This window comes from Lactuca serriola, chromosome 4, assembly GCF_051521515.1.
Source record: "Lactuca serriola cultivar US96UC23 chromosome 4, Lser_US96UC23_V15, whole genome shotgun sequence".
Lineage (NCBI taxonomy): Eukaryota > Viridiplantae > Streptophyta > Magnoliopsida > Asterales > Asteraceae > Lactuca > Lactuca serriola.
Window position 1 is genome coordinate 5351871 of NC_136411.1, and position 22214 is coordinate 5374084.

The 22214-nt window shown below is 35.7% G+C and overlaps 1 protein-coding gene across 1 annotated transcript; it reads left to right on the forward strand.

The window, feature by feature from the left end:
- Positions 1–497: 497 nt before the first annotated feature.
- Positions 498–10627, forward strand: LOC145100953 (uncharacterized). Its single transcript, XM_079038103.1, has 5 exons — positions 498–736; positions 1158–1187; positions 1636–1707; positions 6505–7311; positions 10316–10627. Coding segments are annotated over exons 2-5 (906 nt in total). The 5' UTR covers positions 498–736; positions 1158–1161; the 3' UTR covers positions 10317–10627.
- Positions 10628–22214: the final 11587 nt, after the last annotated feature.

The following is a 22214-nucleotide window of genomic DNA, read 5'->3' on the forward strand; positions in this document are numbered from 1 at the left end:
TCACCACCTCCGCCACTAACAACACCAACACCACCCTCACCTCACCAACACCAACACCCCTGATCGTTTTTATAAAGACTTTAAGAAAACATTTTTTTTATGAAGACTAAAGACATGAAAGAGAGTTTAGGATTGCTTATTTAAGGCCAAAAGTGCTTATAGATTTATGATGATAGGAAAATGAGTTTTTAAAAAAAAATATTTCAATTTGTTAAAGTCAATAAGTTGATAAATTGTTTTTAAAAAATATTTGGTTTATCTTATACATGCAAAATAACCAAAAATAAAAAAAATATGTCTATTTTAAGATAGTTTAAGGATATAAAGGTAATTTCAAAAAGTTAAAATTCATTCAAAAAGCCAACTATTCTTACTTTTTAATTTCTCTTTTTTATACATTAAGAGAAAAAAAACATTTTTTTTAACTTCTTTGACTTTTAAAAAATACCAATAAAACAAATAAGCTATTTCAATAACCAAATCCAAACACCCTAAAAAAAAAAACCCTATGTAAGGAAGAGCCCCAAAATGACAACCGGTGGTTAATTGACAACCGGTGGTTAATTGCATCGTTCGACCCCAGATCAATATCATCCCTTCAATACCGGTTGCCGCCGCTCTTTCTCCATTTTATTAATCGTGCGAACGCTTTGCCTCTTCCGTCTTCTCATAAGAATAGTCATCTCGGCGACACCTATTCTTACTTCTCTTCTACATCTACAGACAAAACCGAATCGTGAGTTCTCTGGTCATCAATTGCAAATTTATGTTTCCCAATCTTCACACGCCTACTGTTTTTTTTTTTTTTAATAAGTATATATATTTTTCCACTATTTCAATGTTCATCGTCGTATTATTTTTGAAACTCAAATTAATTTGTGAGGGTTGTTGAAAAGTGATCGGTTATCATCAAGTTCTTCCCTTTATTCAAATCTGTAATTTCGTGTTTGATTTCTTTGCTTCTTGTCCTTTTTGTTAAGCGTTATTAGTGTAATCCAGAAAAGGATGACATTTTTTGACCAATGATAATTTGTTTTTATTAATTTTGGACTTGAAACCCACCACCACTATAGGGGAAATCGATATTGCTAAGCCTCAATTATTGTTCTTATGTTATTCTTTATTTTAATTAATTTATGATTATGTTCTTGGGCCAGGTTTATGCAATGTTCAAAATTTCCAATTCAGTTGAGTAACATATGCATACTTGTTAGTTTGTGGATTTAATTCAGATTGCCTTTTGTTCTTGATTGTGAATACCATTCTAAGAAATTTCAAGGAAACTGTTACGTGACAAACTATGGTTTCTGATTTCAAAAGGAAGATGAAAGTGATTACTCAAATTAAAAACGAAATTCTGGGGGTGCATACAATAGAAGTTTTGGTTTCTGATTTCAAATAGTGTCTTGTTGGAATTGAGGTTAAAAAACAAAAAGTTACACAGAAGGAAGTGAAGCTTTTGCACCATGTTATGTAAATATCTGAAGATTGTAAAGTTAGTCAATGTAATCTTTGCATGATGTTTTTATATAAATGTCTGAAGATTGTAAAGTCAGCTCACCTATTTTAATTTATGTTTTTCTACCTGTATCAATATTATTATTATTATTATCTAAAGCATCATCTTTTTGATAGGATAACCGGATTAGTTGAGAGAACTCCTACCAATCTAAGAAAAAGCCAAGCGACCATATATATGATGCCAAGGTATGTGACTAAATTTTACTCTGTTCCTTAATATACATGCAACCTCTTTGTCATAGATAGTGATTGTAACTAAATGTAATTATAATCTCTTTCCTTTTAGGATTTAGGACATATGGTGAAAATGATCAATCTTTGTTGTATTGTCTCAAAAGTTTGGTATGTCGATAATGAATGTTGTTAAGAAGAAACACATAAGAACATAGTGTCCCATGATGTGACCTCATTGCCTTAGATAGTGATCTGCAACAATTGTAATTAAAATCTTGTTCCTCTTAGGATTTAGGACATGGTAATATAAAATACTCCCCTAATTAAGGCAATGTATTTTTAAAATATAACCAGTTATAGCATCATACTTTCAATATTTAACATATTGCTTTCTTTTTATTTTGCTATTAAGTCACTATTCTTTGAAAATCTCAACTTTTTTAATTTTGGTTACAAATTATAGCATTATATTTTCAAATTTGTTCTTATTAAGACATTGAACTTTTAACTTTGTTTCCTATTAAGACATTGCACTTTGATAATTTAATCAATTTTAAAATTGTAGTTTTAATTTTATTTTAAGTCTTAACTTTTTTTTTTTTTTTTTTTTTTTTTTTTTTTTTTTTTTTTTTTAAATTTTGGTTACCCAACTATAACATTATACTTTCAACAATTTTTATTAAGATATTGTAATTTAATTAAGACATTGACTTTGAAAATTTAACCAGTTATAATATTATACTTTCAAGATCTAACCTATTAAAACATTGTACTTTGAAAATACTTTCTTTATTTTTTATTTTGGTACAACTTGTACCATTTTTTATTTAGGACATTAAAATTTAATCATTTTTTTAAAATTTCCTTTATTTAAAGCTTATATCATAATTTTTTCATTTTATTACAATGAAATCATCGAGACAACGTTCTTGTTTTTTTTTTCTATTAAAACATTGTACTTTGAAAATCTTACCAATTTTGGCATTATACTATTAAGACATTGGATTATAAAATTCTTAAACTTTTTATTTTTTATTTTGGTTACCAATTATAACATTATATTTTCAACCTTTTATCTCTATGCCCTTGTATTTTGAAAATCTAACCAAATTTAGCATTATAGTTTCACTTATAGCGTTATACATTCAATAACCTGTTAATCATTACAATTTGAAACATTAAAACTGTTTGATTTTGATCAAGCATTATATTTCCAATTTATATTTTCCTACAAAGGCATTGCAATAATACTTTAGTTATACCTTTATACCGTCAAACTATTAAGACAATGCATTTTTATTTATTTATATTAAGCCATTGCACTTTGAAACACCAAGCTTGATTATTTTTGTATTATAGTCTATGCCAATAAAAAAACAACCTAAAACACCTTACGTAGAAGGGTCTTAAGCACCTTAAAATCCTTAGAAAAACATCATTAGGCACTTGATGTAAAAGACAATAAACTGCATGCATTGCATGCACTAATCGACTCCAAAATCTATGTATGTCCAACAATTTGAGACCCATATTTGGTTATATCTAAAACATACGAGACCCGACAAACTTTAATTATAAAACCCTAGTAAACCTACAAAATTAGGAACAATTATATAAGAAAGCCCTAATACTTAATTAGTTCCATTAAATTTTCAAACAATCAAAAAAGTATTAATATTTATGATGAAGAATCATCAATACATACCCTTATGCTTGAAGAAAAAGTAGAGTTTTCTCCAAGATCGTATTGTTTTTTCTTGAGTGTTTTCATCTCAAATAATATATGGGAAGGGGTCCTTGCAATCTTTACTCCAGAGGAATCATCATAGGAATATGTAGAGGAAGCAAAGTGATATGATGTTTTGTTTGTAGAGAGGGGAGCAAGGGTTGGTAAAGAAGGGTCAAGGGATTGTATTAGAGAGAGTGAGGGAGAGCCAATTAGTTCCTTTGTGTTGGTTATGAGATGGTGCAATTAATCTCTATTGTTAATATCTAAATATGGTTAGTTACAAAAATACCATTGCACTTTGACAAAAAAATATGGTTTTACCACCCATTTTCAAAAAAATACATGAAAGCAAAGTTTGAAAAAAAACTTGAAATTTACCACGTTAAGCAACATGTTTATCTGGTCAACATTAAATACTATACAAGTATTAAATACGTAAAAATCATTAAACGTTGGCTCAAATTACGATTTTACCACCCACTAAAAATTGCCTAATTTGGGCCAAAGTTTAATGGTTTTACTTATTTTATGTAATGCATTGCACAACTGAACAACGACACGTCACCTTGGATTTTGATCAACCATGTTTCGAAAGCCAAATTCATGAGTTCAATATTTGCTAAATCAGGACCAGTTAACACCTTAAAGTCCCTTTGATCTATATTTCCTTCCATAACTATTACACAAGGCCTTTTAATGAAACTTCAACGTTTTAGATTTTTGCCCTAATTACCAACATTCTAACAAGAAAGTTAATAAAAGATTCAATTTCAACCCTCAAGAAGATGGACTATATTGTAATCTTTAGTTTCTTCCTATTTATTTTATCTTTTAAGTCTAAGCTAGTTATTTTAATATAAATAAATAATCTAAACCTTTATTAATTCATTTATTATTATTTAATTTACAAAAAGGTCTTTGGCTTATCAACATCAATAATTGACATATAGCTTACCCCAACCGAACGCTGATGATTCATGTCTTGTTTGAGGTTGAAAGATGTAAATATAAGAGTAAGAGTAGTGAGTACGTGTGTAAGCTTTTTTTAAAAATAAATAATTTTTTACTTTTTTTATTAATGTTACTTTTCTTTATCTAATATAGCAACATACTTACATTTCTACCGATGATATATATATATATATATATATATATATATATATATATATATATTTATTTATTTATTTGAGATCAAATTGATCTAAAAGTTGTATGATAGGTTAATTTCGTTCCATAGATCCATTAAGCCATTAACAACAAATACAATGGTAGCTGTTTACTCAAACTATTCAAACTGTAACTCCCAACTGCTAAAGGAAATAGATATATTAGCTCATGTAACACCATAAATCTCGAGATATGAAGTTAATCTTTATTAATGTTGTGAATTTGGAATTTGGCTATATGTGACAAGTAGAGTTTCCTTACACAGCGTGTAGATGGGTATAAGATGGTCACGGGGCTTGGCGTTTAGTCGGGCGTAGGGCAAGGCTATGTTGAGTTTAGTTGTTGGAGCCCAAAACCTAAATCATAAGGTCTTGAGCGGCGTGTAAGTTTGTTGACCCTTTAACTTTTTAACCATACATGTAGGCCACATGACGTGTATGTTTGTTAACTGGTGTCTTTTTGGTCAAACTTGGATGTTTTGAACTATAAACTTAGGTTTGACTTCTGTGATATTAGGTGGTTTGCGTTACTGAGTGTTTGAGAGCACGTTTGAGTATTCATCTTCAGCTTATCAGTTCATGTGAGTTTTCTCACTATACTATGTGGACAATATGTATCTTTATATGATATGATGTAAGTATTGTTAGAGTAAAGTTGTATGAGTAGACTAAATGTAGTATATACTGTATGTTTGTTAGCTTTCGTATATGATTTATTCATATGTCAGTATGTTGAGTTAGTATGCTGAGTTGATGACAAACAACGAGAGGCTGTGTGCCCTACAAACTCATGTTAAAGATGAAAAATGTAAGAGGTTGTAAGTCCAGATACACGTAGATGAGTGAAATGACGAGATGTCGTAAGCCCTTATATATAGGTATGGGTGAACGACGAGAGGTCGTAATCCTTATATGTATGTATTGGTGAAACGACGAGAGGTCGTGATCCATTGATTGTATGCATTGTATGTGTATTGTTTTATTTGGTATTTTGGGGAACTCACTAAACTTTGTGCTTACAGTTGTGGATTTAGATGTTTTTTCAAGTATTTTCTTTTGGGGAAAAGCTCAAACTTAACTGTACCACACACTCATCGTTGTTGAGTATATTTGAGATTCCACATGATTATGTTTGATACTTTGATTTCTGGATACATTGATTTATGGTTTACAAATGATGGTTTTATGATTTGAAATCGAATGAAATGGATGTCTTTATATTCTTTTAAAAACGTTATAAGGTGGTATCAGACCCTTGGTTTGAGCGATTTGGATTAATGCTTGCATGTGTCTAAACTCAAAACGAGGATTTGAGAAATTTTTACAAAACTTTTAAATAAAAACGTTTGGCACAAAGGTGAAAGATGTGACGCTTACAGTTAGATGGAGCTCGAAATCGAAAGTGATTCCCAAAATATGCTAATATTGTTATATTTGTTGATATGTTATCTGTTAGCAATGCATGCTTGTTGGTAGACTAAGGATCTATTAGGAATTACATGTTAGAACTACCTGATCATTGTGATACCTTTTGTTTGATGTTTGACTGTTATGTGCTATTTGAAGTGTATGTTTTATTCGCTTATTCGACTGTCTATCTAGTTCTTGATTACATACGACTATGCATTCATGAGGCGACATATCGATTCTAAAAGAGACTTCTTCGTTGCTAGGTTAGTGGGGGAATCCTAGAGAATCTAGGAAATTGTTATTGTGTATTGGTATAGGTACATACGTGTGTGATAGGACATCTTGTGTTGATAGTTAAAAGTGACTTAGAACTTTGGGGCAACTCTTGGACAAGTACGAATAGGTGTGGAAGGCAGTATGTCATGTTTTTGTGGAACATGTACTTGGTCATATGTGGGTAACATTATGAATGCGTTCTGACCTTTTTCTTTTGGTTTTCTTCAGTATGGGGCAGTATAGGCATGACATATCAGGTCCGGGTGACTCGAACCTACGAGGATTGATTGCGTCGGAGATATCACGAGCCTTGTCCGACGCGATTTCAGTCCCAGTGGCAAGACTTACAAAGGAGTTGTTAGATATCTTCAACGAAAGGCATCCAAATGTTGGATGGGCAAGACAATTGGGAATTTGGGATGTCCCTTGCCGTGACATGTCTGTGTGTCAACCTTCCATGCTCAAGGGAAGGAAGGAACGAATTCTTAGCATGCGATGGATAGAGGAAATGGAGAGTGCTTTTTGTTCAGGTTTCTGCCCTGAAAGGGCAAGGGTCCGGTTCGCTATGTACCTGTTACGCCATGCGGCGATCGGTTGCTGGAGCACGATCATCCAGTCTGTTACTGTGGCTGAGTTGGAGGCTATGTCATGGGAGGAGTTTTTGATCCGTTTTCAGGAGGAGAGCTCGTCCCCAATCGAGTCTGACCTAGGCCAAGGGAACCGCGATCATTGTGATAAATACAAGAAGAGGCACGAGGGTACGTGTCATGGAACATGGTGTTTCAAATGTAGACGGGAAGGTCATTTCAGTCGAGATTGCAAGGAAAAGAAGAAGAGGTGTCATCATTGCGACCAGCCTGGCCACCTTAAAGCCGAGTGTCCCATACTGGCGGGGGTGTCGACATTAACACCGACACCTGAGATATTGCGTTTTGTGGATGGGCGCCAAAGTTGGGCGGAGACCTCTGGTGCCATGACGAGGGATTATCCAAGCTATTGGTATGGTGATGCTTTTCCCACCGGACATTATTACTAGTAAGTATTCCTTTTATTATTATGTTATCGTTTTAGTATGCGTTTATTGTTCGTATGTGAATCAGAATGCCTCTAGTCACTTTTGTGCCTACCCTGATTCTATTTGCCGATGGATCTATTATATGTAAGTTCGCGATGATTTTACCGATGGATTATCGGGAATGCCATGGAGGGCAGGTGAAGTTTAGGATCGAGCTGTAAGTCTCTGATATGTTGTTCCTGTTCGCCATAGTACCATAACGTCTCGCACTGAGGGCATGGGTTGCCCACACAACTTCAAAGGATGTAAGGACAAGAATTTCGTTGGACAAATTGTTCACTTTGAGGAGTTTTGGTTTGTCGAAAAAAAAGGGATGGTTCGATAGGATGCACACTGTTATAGGGAGCTTTATAAGCTCATGAAGAATAAACATTACCGTTACCAAGGTTTGAGGTGTTGTTCGACCAGTTTCAGGGTGCGTTGTGGTGATCCAAGATCAATCTCATTGGTATCATCATGCGAGGCTCGACAATTATATTTATCATTGACATTGACTTTCCTGAGAAGAGAAGAGAAGCAGGATGTTCGTCAAGTTAGCTAAGACGAGAAGATTTTCGGATGAAATTCCCAAGAAGAATGTTAGATATTCCGTAAAGTATTAGGATTGATGTGTGTGCGGTCTACTCTTGAGGATGGCAGTGGGTCTCAGGGTTTGTTGGTGATCCCTCTGCATGTTCTCATCTAGTTAGGGCGTGGGGATATGAGACAGTCTAAACACCTGCTTTTTTTTTTTTTTTTTTTTTTATCCCAAGGTTCCTTCATTGAGGTTCGTTTCACGTCCTATGATGAATGGTCTTTTGTTTGGTAGTTGTACGATGGGTTGATGTAATTATGGTTGCCCCATAACATTTGTATGTTGATGTAAGACTATGGTTGCCCCATAACATTCATGTGTTGATGTATGGTTAGACTTTAGCATTCGTCGATGTACAAATCTTATGCATCGGGTTAGTTGTAGGCTCAAGATGCTATCAGATGTATGTTGGGAATTAGGGACAGTAGTTCGGGTTGTAGGATTTGGGGACATTACTTATACAAGTGTGTAGGTCGTATGGAGACTGGCGTGAAGTCTATTAGTGAAGTGTATGTGGCAAGTGGTGATATGATATTTGTTAGTAGGGTGACGTTAGACTATAGTGGAACTATAGAGGATATGAGTTTATGGCAAGCAATATTATTAATGATTGATATAATCATATTGTATGTCGATAACGTGGATGAATGAGCGTAGTTGATATGTAATATCGAGAAGAAGGAATCAACAAATTTGGGAAGCACTAATGGCGTGCTAGTGGGAAGCTTAGTTAGGTTCTTAACACCGGGATAGATGATTATGAAGAGGTTAGCGGTTTGTATGAAGATAGTAATTTCAGGAAGCCATTTAGGGCAAGTTCCATGAAATTCGATATCACACCCTACACAAAAGGGATTGTTGGAAGGAGGTTGTCAAGACAACTGTTTGGTTGATGACGAGTCATTAGCAGCTTTGTAACCTCCAACGCAAAATCAAAAAACTGAATGCAGTGTATGTCGACCACATGTAAGGTTGTTAGCGAGGGTGGATTTTGAGGACGAAATCTAGCTTAAGTGGGGGAGAGTTGTAACACTATAAATCTTGAGATGTGAAGTTAATCTTTACTAATGTCATGAATATGGAATTTGGCCCTACACGACACATAGAGCTTCCCCACACGATGTGTAGATGGGTGAAAGTTGGTCACAGGTCATATGTCGGACGTAAGGTAAGGCTATGCCAAGGCTAGCCGATGCAGCACAAAATACTAACCATAACGTCTTGAGTCCTATTTAAGATCCTTAACTCTCTTTGCAACCTTCCTTATTAAAGCCTCTGTCCCTTTGTTACATTTTGAGCGAACCCTCATCCTATTGTGAGAGTTTGGAGCTATGGAGTGTGTATTTGTGAAGTTTGAGAAAAAAGGAAGTCATTGTGAAACAAGGAGAAGCCTTTCCAATGGAGATCTAGACCTTGTGCTTCATTTCTCACCTATCGAAGGTATAAAGTTCATACCTTTATGATTCTACTCTTATAAATCTAGCCTTCTAGCATATTTTGGTCCCATAATCTTGGTATTGTAGAGTTTTAAGTCCTCTGGAACTTATGTGTTGTCATTCAGACGTTTTTGATCATTTAGAACAAGAAAAATGAGAATGAATGCACTCTCATTAAGCCACATATGGATTTTGGTCCCTTTTGGTTACATTTTGAATTACGGTGGAAGATTGGAGAAGTTTAAGCTTTGGAAATCGATAAAGTTGGAAAGTTTATCATTAAGTCATTTAGAAGATTGAGATTTGGAAATTTGAACCCTTAACTTAATGAATTAATTACTTAATGAAGATTTGAATCTGGCCGCTCTACGCCGTGCGTAGCCCTAGCTACATCGAGCGTAGCGTAGGAGTCACTTGACTGTTTTAGCATTTAGCGTATGTGGCGTGTGGGTCTGTTGATTGTTGACTTTTGATCAAACTTTGGAGGTTTTGAGTCATAGACTTAGGTTTGACCCTTATGACATTAGGTGGTTTGTGTTGCTGACTGTTTAAGATGACGTTCAAGTATTCATCTCTAGTGTATCAATTCACGTGAGCTTTTTCATTATACTATGTAGACAATATGTATCCTTGTGATAAACATATACTGTATGTTTGTTAGCTTGTCTTTATGATTTGTTCATATGTCAGTATGTTGAGTTGATAGCAAACGACGAGAGGTCGTATGCCAACAAACTCGTGTTGAAGACCAAATGACGAGAGGTCGTAAGTGCATATACACACAAATATACATCGCAGATGGGTGAAACGACGAGAGGTCGTAAGCCCTTGTATGTATGTATCAGTGAAACACTAAGAAGTTGTGATCCATTGATTGTATGCATTGTTTGTGTATTGTTTTGGGGAACTTATCAAGTTTTTTGCTTACAGTTATGAATTTAAATGTTTTTTCAGGTATTTCTTTGATCAGGGAAAAACTCAAGCTTAACTGTACCGCACACAAATTGTTGGCTATATTTGATATTTCGCATGATTATGTTTTATAATCTGATTTTTGGATATTACGATTTACGGTTTACAAACAATGGTTTTATGATTTGAAATTGAATGAAGTAGATGTCTTTATACTCTTAAAAATGAAAAAAATTGGTTGAAATTTAGGAATGTATAGCTCGTGGTGAAATATTTACCAAATTATTATGAGACGGAAAACAATTGGTTTAACATTAATGTCCATCACCTCCATGCGAGGAAGATGTTTTTGTTTGACTTTGGGCAAACTAGTTAGCAACATCATTCAAGAGTCTTGATTATGATGGATTTGAAAGAATGCTTGTTTTAAAAGGTAAGAAGAACCTAAGTATGAGAATGACTGAATTAAAGGATTGGTGAAGAACAAAAATGATAATCGAAGGATGAAAGTCTTTTTTTTTTTGGTTTGATTTATCATCGCATATGATATGATAAGTATTTCTTTTTAGAAAATTTAGCCAAGATGAATGATTATGCTTCGACAACAACATTTTTTGCCTTCCTTTGTCGTGGGCTTGTGCACCGAGTAATCCAGAAAATGAAAAGAAAAATATTATATGCAAACCTTTGGAACTGTTACGAAAACAAAATTCTATATTTGTTATATTTTTTTGTTTTTGTATTCTTTTTAAAGTATCTCAATTTATAATGTTGTTTTTTCATTGCATACATTTTCATTGGGGTTAAGTTAATCTTAAAAAATAAGATGATTATTTGTTATAAATTTTATACGATAATTTAAGCTATTGTTGTATTTATGCTGCATTTGTCTACATTATTACATTATTTAAAGGAGAATGTATGTAACATCCTAACATTTAACAAATTTAAAACTTTTCAAAACAACCCATTTACCAATTAAAGTGTTTACAAAACCATTGTTTCCAAAACATGTTTTAAAATGAGTCTCCTATGATCCGGTCAGTTGTAAAACTAAGGATGTGTACAGTTACGCCTTTGCCTCGACACAATCATCTAAAGCACCTTAAACATTAAATTAAACTGAAATTGTAAGCATGAAGCTTAGCAAGTTCCCCCAAAATACCAACACACGAACAAACAACATATTCAAATAACATGTATTGGGTCCACAGCTAAAAAACTGGATTACCCCTGAGCCCACAATGAGTCTGGCTTGCCTATCAGGCCTACAACTCATATCTGGCTTTCTCTCGAGCCCACAACATAAGTCTGACATGCCCTCGTGGCCCAAAGCTTATGTTTGGCTTGCTCGTGAGTCCAATCAGTCCTTAGACATGAATATAAGTGTTTAACTCTCAGTACGAGTCTGTCATACCAAACTGGTCCTCAGCTCATATATAGAATGCTACCGAGCCCTCTATATGAGTCTAGCATGCCCTACCCGGTCCTCAGCTAATATCTGGAATGCTCCAATACCCTTAAGCCCTCGATATGAGTCTGACATACCACCCGGTCCTTAGCTCGTATCTAGAATGAATCTGAGCACTTAGTATGAGTTTGGCATACCACTCGGTCCCCAGCTCATATCTGGAATGCTCTAGGGTTTGTTGGCTACAGCATGAAGCAATATAACCTCAACCCCAACACAATATGTATGCAAATAACAACATATACAAATAATCATGCAGACAGAATCATAGGTAGTCCTACCGATCTACCATCTATCAGACTAACATATCAATAACTAGCATAATCATGCATATCTATTCCATATTTAGCATACCAACAAATATCAGGTTATCAAACAATTGGGTCGGTTTTGGTGCCTTCGACCTGTAAGAGCAGTGATGAAAACTCACCTCGCAGATTGAACCGAACTGATGAGGACCGACTCCGAATCTCAGTTCTCTAACCGGTACCTGTTTCCACCAAGTGACCAATTCCATCAAAATCCCAAAATACCCAAAATACTCTCAAGGTCTAACTTGGTCAAAGAAACGGTCAAGGTCAACAGTCCATGTTGACCCAACACGCGGTGTTCCCCTTGGCCACGCCAATAACCAAACAATCGGGAAAACCTCAGCCAACACGTCGTGTTCGCCTGAGTTCCAACAACTTAATACATTCAACTGCCTCTTCAACAACTTTCTCCATTGGGGACTACCAAAAAGGTCTAAAACCCAAACCATAAAGCTTGATAAAGCAAGGGCTTAACCAATACACACTTAATCCCTAACGTCTGAAGCCCATCCTTTCCAGAAGTGATTTTAACATCTAAACCATCCCAAAGGTTGGTGCTTTTCAGACATACATGTCCAATGCATGTCTTGAACCCATATTAGGTCAAAATGAGGATTTATGACCTAATCTCTATGCATGGGAGGGAAAGGTGATTAGGGTTTCATTCAGGGGACCGATGGTGAGGGTGAACAAACCCTAGCCTCCACATTCCTTTAAATAGGGAGCAAAACTCGGAAGATTAGGGTTTCATTCCAGCCATCAACACGCTGTGTTCCAAGAGGTAACACGCCGTGTTGGGTGCTTCTAACACCTTATCGCGTTAATTGATGTTCACCTTATTGTTGATGAGGTCATTCGATCAATCGTGCTCAAAATGAAACCCTGGCCTTTTCTTATCTGGGTGTGTTCAATCCTCAAAAGGCAATTTATACCAAAAGTTGCTCCTCAAAATTCCGGGTGTTACAATGTAGTTATGAACCATAAATAATGTAATAGCCATTATCATGTAAATTTTGTAACAAATTATATACATTGTCCTTACATTTAGGTATATGGTCTTTTTGAGATTAACTTCACAACTGATAATGACACCCAATAAGGGAGTTCGTGGCTCTAATGTTCTTTATTAGGATGTCTATTAATTACGCGACGTAAACTTTGGCATACAAAATAAGCAAAAAATGCTTGCAATGAAAAACAATAAAGTTCTAAATTGAGATAGAAAAAAAAAATATCGCAACAAACATCTATAATTGAGATATAATCGTGTCTTACCAACAAAACCCAAAGGTTACCAACAATATTTTTCTTTTTCTTTTCTTGTTTTCTTGTGCATCAAACGCAGATGAAGGCCAACCAGATGAAAATAAAATATTTAGCTAATATATTTATTTCTGAATATATTTTTCTTTTCATTTTCTTATTTTCTTGTTTTTTTTGTTTGTTTTCTTGGTGCATCAACTTGAATATTATCTTCTAATTCTTTAGTTTTACTAATAGCAAAATCAAACCTAGCTTCCCTATATTTTTCAAAATATTTTTCTTTTCATTTTCTTGTTTTTTTGGTACTGCTGCCCACGCATAATTAAAATTTCCAAATATTGAAGATAACTTGAATAGTTTTCAGCTGAAAGCGGGTAACGGGTAGCGGTTAGTTCGTAGCTGAAAGATGTAGCTTTTATTTGTTATATGAATGTTTTGCAAAAGTAGTTGTAAGTTTTGGAAATATATAAAATTACGTAAAAGGACAATTGTTTTAAAAAAATAAATATATAAATATATTTTTAAGGATAATTATGAAAATTGATTTCAAAAGCTCAGTAGCCTTTTGTTAAACTCTATGTGGAGTAACTTTTAGATTTGGAGCGTTTTGTTTAAAGTAAAAACTAAAAGCTCATATTGACAAATGAAGTTTTTGTTTAAACTAGAGCGTTTTGTCAAAAGCTAAAAGCTAGAAGCTCTCAAACGTTTCTAAAAGTTATGTGCCAAACATACCCTAAGCATAACTTTCATCATTTGATCATCATTTTCGTTTTTCACCATTACAATTTACTTTAATTTAGCCATGCTAAAGTTCTTCTTATCCTTTAAACCGATCATTCTTTTAAATCCACCATAATCACGACTCTTGAATATTGTTATCAGTTTGGTAATCAAACAAAAACATCTTCCAAAGTTACATAGAGTTGTTGGCCATTAATGTTAAACCAATCGTTTTACAACTCATAATAATGTAGTAAACTTTTCACCGCATTAGCTATTATTTTTATTTCCTTTGGTGGTTGCAACGGTTTGAGTAAACATCTATAATTGGTTTTGTTGTCTTGGATCTTATTTTAAAAAGAGAAATTAAATATCCTCCTACATTTCTTGATATATATATATATATATATATATATATATATATATATATATATATATATATATATATATATATATATATATATATATATATGGTGAAAACTGCAATAAAGTCCCTACATATTGGCCTCATAATCGATTTAGTCCCTATATTTTTTTATTCAATTAAGTCCCAAATACCGGTAATCGTATTCAATTTAACCCTTTGACCTGGTCAACAGGTCATCCAACTTTCAAAAATTACATTTTTGGCACAGATTTCAAATTTTATTACAATTTGGTCCAAATTTTACACTTTTGGCCCAGATTTTAAATTTTGTTACAAATTTGGTCTACACTTTACCCTTTTTGCCCAAATTTTAGAATTGTATTATTAATTCATCCTAACTTTAGTTTTCCTTACAGCTTTTTTTCTCAAAAAATTGTTCCTAATATGTTTTTTCTTTATAGTCATATTTATACAAAAAAAAAACATATTTTCACTTAAACGTCTTATATTTTCTATATAAAAACTTTTTTTTTAAAGCTTTTTGTATATGAAATATCGAGTAATAAAAATATATATTTATTAAGTATATAAATATATACAAATCCGTTTTTATAAAAAAATGTATACAAAAACGTATTTTACAATATATATATATATATATATATATATATATATATATATATATATATGCACACAAATAGGTGTGTATCTATATTTTTTTTATAAAAACGTGTTTGAATAATTTTTTATATAATACGTGTTTGTATACATTTTATAAAATCGTGTTTGTATACATCTTATAAAAACATGTTTGAAAATTTTCATATATAATACGTGTTTGTATATAAACAAAGAAGGATTTAAAAAAAAAATATAGATAAAATAGGTGTTTGTATATATTTTTTGTAAAATACGTTTTTGTATACATTTTTTAGAAAAACCGATTTGTATATATTTATATACTTAATTAATATTTATTTTTATAACTAGATATTTCATATACAAAAAACTCTTTTAAAAAAAAGTTTTTATATAGAAAATATAAGATTTTTAAGTGAAAATACGTTTTTTTTGTATAAATATGATTTTATAAAGAAAAAACATATTAGAAACAATTCTTTGAGAAAAAAGGTTGTAAAGAAAACTAAAGGTAGGATGAATTCATAATAAAATTCTAAAATTTGGGCAAAAAGGGTAAAGTTTGGACCAAATTTGTAACAAAATTTAAAATCTGGGCCAAAAGTGTAAATTTTGGACCAAATTTGTAATAAATTTTGAAATATGGGCTGAAAATGTAATTTTTGAAAGTTGAATGACCTGTTGACCGGGTCAAAGGGTTAAATTGAATACGATTACCGGTATTTGGGATTTAATTGAATAAAAAAAATATATATAAGGACTAAATCGATTATGAGACCAATATGTAGGGACTTTTTTTGTAGTTTTCCCTATAAATTTGCATGCCATATAAAACTTTTTAAAGCATTTAAAACCATTCAGTTATTACAATTTGTTTTCAAAATAGTCTAAACATCAGAGTTTCCAGAAATCATAAATCATAAATCAAGGAAGTGTACGGTCACGCTTTCGCCTTCCCGCGGTCATCCGCTGCGCCTGAAACAATAATCGATAAATGTAAACTTAAAGGCTTAGTGAGTTACCCCCAAAATACCCATGCACATTACCATACACATATAATAACAAACAAAATATTATGGGTCCAATCAACCATCGAGTTGGAATACCCCAAACCCACAACCATCGGGTTGGAATGCCCACATACTACGAGTCCTATCATCAATCGGGATGGAATACTCTCGGCCCACAACCATCGGGTTGGAATGCCCATATACTATGAGTCCAATCATCCATCGGGATGGAATACTCTCGGCCCACAACCATCGGGTTGGAATGCCCACAACCAATCAAACATGTGCACCTATATCAGATAATCATATAACGGTCTATAAAGACAACATACTAGGGCCTACTCATCCTCGGGATGGAATATCCTCAACTACCATAACAAGCATGTGCACACATAACTGGTAATCACCTATCCGTATACAGATAGTTAGACCAACTACAAGTCTTTAAGCATAACCACATCATATAATATCAGGATACCGATCTAATAGATCATACTAGCATATAACCATCTTATCTATCAGGATACCGAGCTAACATATCACAACAGTAACAATTCCAAATAACAAATCAAAGGGCCGACCTTGGTGCCTTAGACCCTTGAGTACAATGAGGGTAACTCACCTCACAATGTCGATCTGAACTGAAGAATCGAACTCCCAAGTAGGGATGACAATGGGTACGGGTATACCGGGTTTCGTGTTCCCCATACCAATCCCCATACCCGATCCCATTCCCATCGGGGATTAAAAATATATCCCCATCCCCAATGGGTAATCGGAGATTTTTCCCCGTTACAAAGTTTTGAATTTTTATGAAAAATAACTCATAATTATATATTAACCAACAAAACAAAAACTAACAGAACTAATACAAAACACTATAATCACTGAATGTCTTCAAACACGAACAATAACATTCAAGGTTACAAATAAAATCATTTTTTGCAAAAAAAAAGACGAAATCTTCCCAAAACTATACGTTTGATTGTTAAAAAACCTTACTTTGTCTACTGAAAACTATATATATATATATATATATATATATATATATATATATATATATATATACCCATCGGGGCCGGTTTCGGGTACGGGTATGGGTACCCGACAGGTAGAACCACCCCCATCCCCATCCCCACTTTTTATATTCGGGTAATACCCATCCCTGTCCCCGTCCCCAGTCAACTCAGGAATTTACCCGATCAACTCGTGTTAGGGTTTCCGGTACCCATCGGGTACCGTTTTTTTTGCCATCTCACTCCCGAGTTACTATCTCACCAAAAATCCTGAACTATCCAAAATAACGAGTACCAAGTCAACAATCGGAATATCAATCTTGACCAAGGGTCCCACATAGCATACTAGTCCATTTTACATTTTCTCTAATTTGGGCCAAGGCCCAATACCAAATCCATGATCCAAAAGTCCACATATACAAGGCCAATTATTGGTCCAATTTTCCAAATTAGTCCCAAATCCTTATCGGGCCTTTTCCAAAGGTCTAATCCTCCTATTGGCCCAAGACTCACCAATCCAGAGAGTCCATTAGGGCCTAAACATCAAGGCCCAAACAGATGGCTCACTACCCGAAGCCCAAAACAGTCGCATACGCAGGGCGTACTCCTGAGGGACGCTCAGCGTACACGAGTCCTTGCATTGACCAAGATACGGGGACACTGACTGAGTACGCGGGGCGTAACCTTGCAGGTCTTAAAACTTCCACAAGTGCATAAGGGGTTAAGCACTTGAGCTTAAACTTTAGATCCACTGCTCAAATGTGCTCTAGAACCATAAAGTCTCAATCTTTAAGACTTTGGTCGGCTGAAAAGGGCTCAATACATGGTCTTAATCCATTAAGACCTCCTACAAAGAACTAGGGACCAAACTAGCTCAAGGGACCTCATTTTTATGCCTTAGGACCCATTCTAGGGTCTGAAAGGACAACTCAAATCGTCCAAAACGAACCATGCACTGTAATGGGACTTTATGGGACAAAAGAGTGCAAATAAGCTACCAAGGATAGATCTAGAAGAAATAAGCACAAAGGTAACAACTTTATACCTTCTGGAGCTCCTAAAACAGAAGATGAACCAAGACCTACAAGCCAATCTTCCATCCTCGACTCCTTCACGAACAAGCTTCTTCTTAAACGCACATAAACACACTTCCAAGCTCAAGAATGATCATTGGGAGGCTAAGGTTCTCTCAAATCGGCTAAGGGAGGTGTGGAGGCTGAAAGAGATGAGAGAAATGGTCCATAAGGTGCTTAAATACCCCACAAACCCTAAAAGTTAGGGTTCCATCCTGGCACTCGTACGCCCAACTTACTAGGGCGCGCCCTAGTACGCTTAGCGTACCACATGTACGCCCAACATACTACTTCAATTTCAAAATTACCACTTTGCCACTAGGGTCTCCTTTTGCCACTTGCTTACAAACCAATGACCAAAAATGACATAATTAATAATCCGAGGGACGAATTTGAAGCTACTTAAAATTGGGATGTTACACTTATTGAGATATAGCCATGAGAGGCTAATTAATTGTGTATATGGTATTTTGGGGAACTCACTAAGTTTCGTGCTTACAGTGTTGATGTAATGTGTTTTAAGGTACATCTTAGGATTGCGGGAAGGTGTCGACATGATTGTACACACTCGCCTGCTAATGGGGATAATTGTGGATTCTGGGATATTCTGACTTTGTTTTATGTTGTTAGAACTGCATGCTAGATGGTAGGCTAGGTATCTCTAGGAATTATGAGCTAGAGTTGCCTGATTTGTGATGCCTTAACCTTGGAGGTCGTTTCTTTGATTGAACTTATCCTTGCTATTTGCTTTATGTATGTTGCTTAGTTGTACATGGTTAAGACTTTATAGGCTTAGAATGCATGATTTAGCCTTTTTTTCCCGTTCCTTGTTTGGTTGTGGACTTGAGGAAGAATCATTTATTCGACTGTCTATCGAGCCCTATATTATGTACGATTGGTGTGCATGGAGCAGATGACGAGAATGGCAGAGATCTTTGCGAGGTGATTTGTTGTTGAGGAGTAGTCTAGGTTGAGTGCCTAGATATCCATGTGGGATACAGTACTTGTGACTTAGGGTCTTAAGAGGATGAGTTAGGACAAATACGGCTTGGTATGGAAGGTAGTATTGGGCCCGCACTACTGAAAGCACCAGATCTGTACGCGACTCAAGAACGAATCTTAGGATGCTAAGGAGCTTGTAGGGATGTATAAGTGTTGTGCGTGCGTTTTAGCGTGTCCCTAATGATTTTCGTGTTTATGTTTTAGAGAATATGGTGGTTACCCGAGGTTCAGGCGCCAACAACCTCGAGAGGCGGAGTACCGATGACGATGAGATCCGTAGGATCATTGCTGACGAGGTGGCCGCAACTATTAGGGAGGCCATCCCATAGATGTTTGGTTCTATTAAGACCATGTTGATCGAGACTTTTGATGAGCGCTATGTTTCTGTCACCGAGGCTGCCGTTGGCGCAACCACCACAGCCCTCGCAACTGCGAGGCCGCCTCAGGGGGTGATTCACTGATGTTTCGAGAGTTCAACAACACGAAGCCACCAGAGTTTGACGGGACCCAGGACTCGATTACTGCGTTGAGATGGATCTTTAATGTTGAGAATTTTTTTTATACCTGTTCATGCCTTGAGAACCTGAAGGTTCGATTCGCACTGAACCAGCTTCGCTTGGGGGCGAAGGACTGGTGGAAGTTTGTGACGACTGATTACTCTCCTGCAGAGCATGCTGCAGTGACTTGGGGAGAGGTTTACTGAGCTATTTCGAGATGAATTCGTTCCCTAGGTGGAGAGGGAACGATTGGCCCAAGAGTTTCTGACTCTCAAGCAGAAGACAGAGACGATGACTGAGATCATGAGGATGTTCCACGAGAGGGCATTATTCTGCCCTGAGCACGTGTCTACGGAGCAGGCATGTGTGAGTCGTTACTTGAGCATTTTTAGAAGGGATATTCGGGAGTTCGTGGCGTACTTATCATATCGGACATTGGTTGAGTTGCAGACCAATGCCACGAGGAAGGAGATCGAACTGGAGACCCAGACGAGGGAGGAGAGAGAGTCTCAGGGGAGAGATAGGAGGCCACTGAATAACTCACATCTTGATAACCAAAGATCTGCTTATTCGAACTATCTGAGATCTCTTGAATCCATGTTGACCTTCTACTAAACTAGGATGCAAAATATCTAACCGTCCGTTGAGATTGACAGTCTCACGCACGACCGCACAACGAGACTCCGCCCAAGAGTGTAACTGATAAAGGCTACCCTAGCCTAATTACCACATAAATCCAATCTGTTGATCACATAGTTTCCCTACTCTAAACATGATCTAACACCTCAACTAAGCCAATTACTATCGGGTCTCACCCTTATGAGTCACGCACTTACTACTTCATGATACTTCGATGATACCACCTAATCCGCTAGAACACTTAAGATTGTAAGTCATAGTGTTCTTGCTATCACTCCAAAACTAGTCCGGAGACTTACGACCAACAACTCATGCCCTGATCATATCTTCGAATGCCTAAATGGTCTGCTCACCCAAGTTAACCTAACAAATCGGTCCTTGCCTATGGGTCTCACCCATACTATCGTAACCAAACGATCCTCGTCCATGGGTCTCACCCAATAAAAATGACTAAACGGGCTTGGCCCACGGGTCTCGCCCAATATACATGAACTAACGAGCCTTGCCTGTAGGTCCCACCCAATCTAACATAACTAAAAGGGCCTCGCCCACGGGTCTCACCCAACTGAAAGCTATACAAGCCTAAAACACTGTTACAACTCCAACAATCCTCATTCCCAATAAGGAGTGGTTAACCAACAATAACGGTTTGACTTGAGCCATGTGTGTGACGTGATCCTCTTACAGTCCAACAACCACTCCAGTGGTGGTCTAACACATCCTAGGAAATGCTACGACTCTCATCATAGACTTACAACACATCCATAATAGCCATGATCCCAGCTCATGGTCTTGCCATCTATCGACCATACCAAACCATAATCAACATGAGTCGAAACCTTATCTAGCTATACCCTAATCATGTGTTCAAGTCATGCTTTGTACCCCAAAGCCTTAATCAGACAAGAACATGCAGAGATGCTCTAACACAAACCTCAACCTGAACCTAGTCACATATTCGTCTGTAACATCCCAAAATTACCAATAGATTTGAACTTTTTTTAAAAATAACATAAATCATCCATTTAATGTATTTTACTCAAAACTAATGAAATACCAAACCCAAGATCAATTTAGTTTCCAAACATTATTAGTTATAATTCTAATATTTATGAAAACATAACCTATTCAATATCAATTCCAAAAACGCGTCTCGAACCAGTGTGTACAATCATGTTCGACCATCTTGTGTACATAAAATAGTAATTTTAATGGAAAAGAGGTAAGCACAAAACTTAATGTATTCCAAACATACACAATATCATATCATATAATCCTAACCCCTATACACAGATACAAATGGTATCAAAACACATAACCACGCATGCATGTCAAAGAACGAATCAGTAACAGACATACTCCTAGGGGTGGCAAATCGGGCCATCGTGTCATGTTTTTGTCTGACACGACAAGACAAAGTTTTATGTAACACGAACACGAGATGACACGATCTCGGTTTTTTTTTAACTAACACGAAAACGGACCGATTAAAAAACGACAAACACGACACGACATGGCAAAGGTAACATGAAATAACACTTGATGTATATAATTAATATTTATTCATACATAACAAGACAAACACGAAAAACACGACAAAAAATGTTAAATCGTGTCGTGTATTTTACACCTGACACGAACACGACATGAACACGAATTCGAATTTCAATTTCGTCTCAGTTTCGTTTCGTGCCGTGTATTTTTGTCGTGTCGTGTCATCAATTGCCACCCTTACATACTCCTACTGGGCACATTGGCTATGTCCAATCCCCCTTGCTCAGTACATCGAGCCCTTGGGACACATTGGCTAATCCCAATCTCCTATACCCGAACCTATTGGGACACATTGGTCATGCCTGATCCCCCCTGCTTTGTTCGTCTAACCTTTGGGACATATTGGCTATACCCGATCCCCACTCGGAGGCATCAAGTC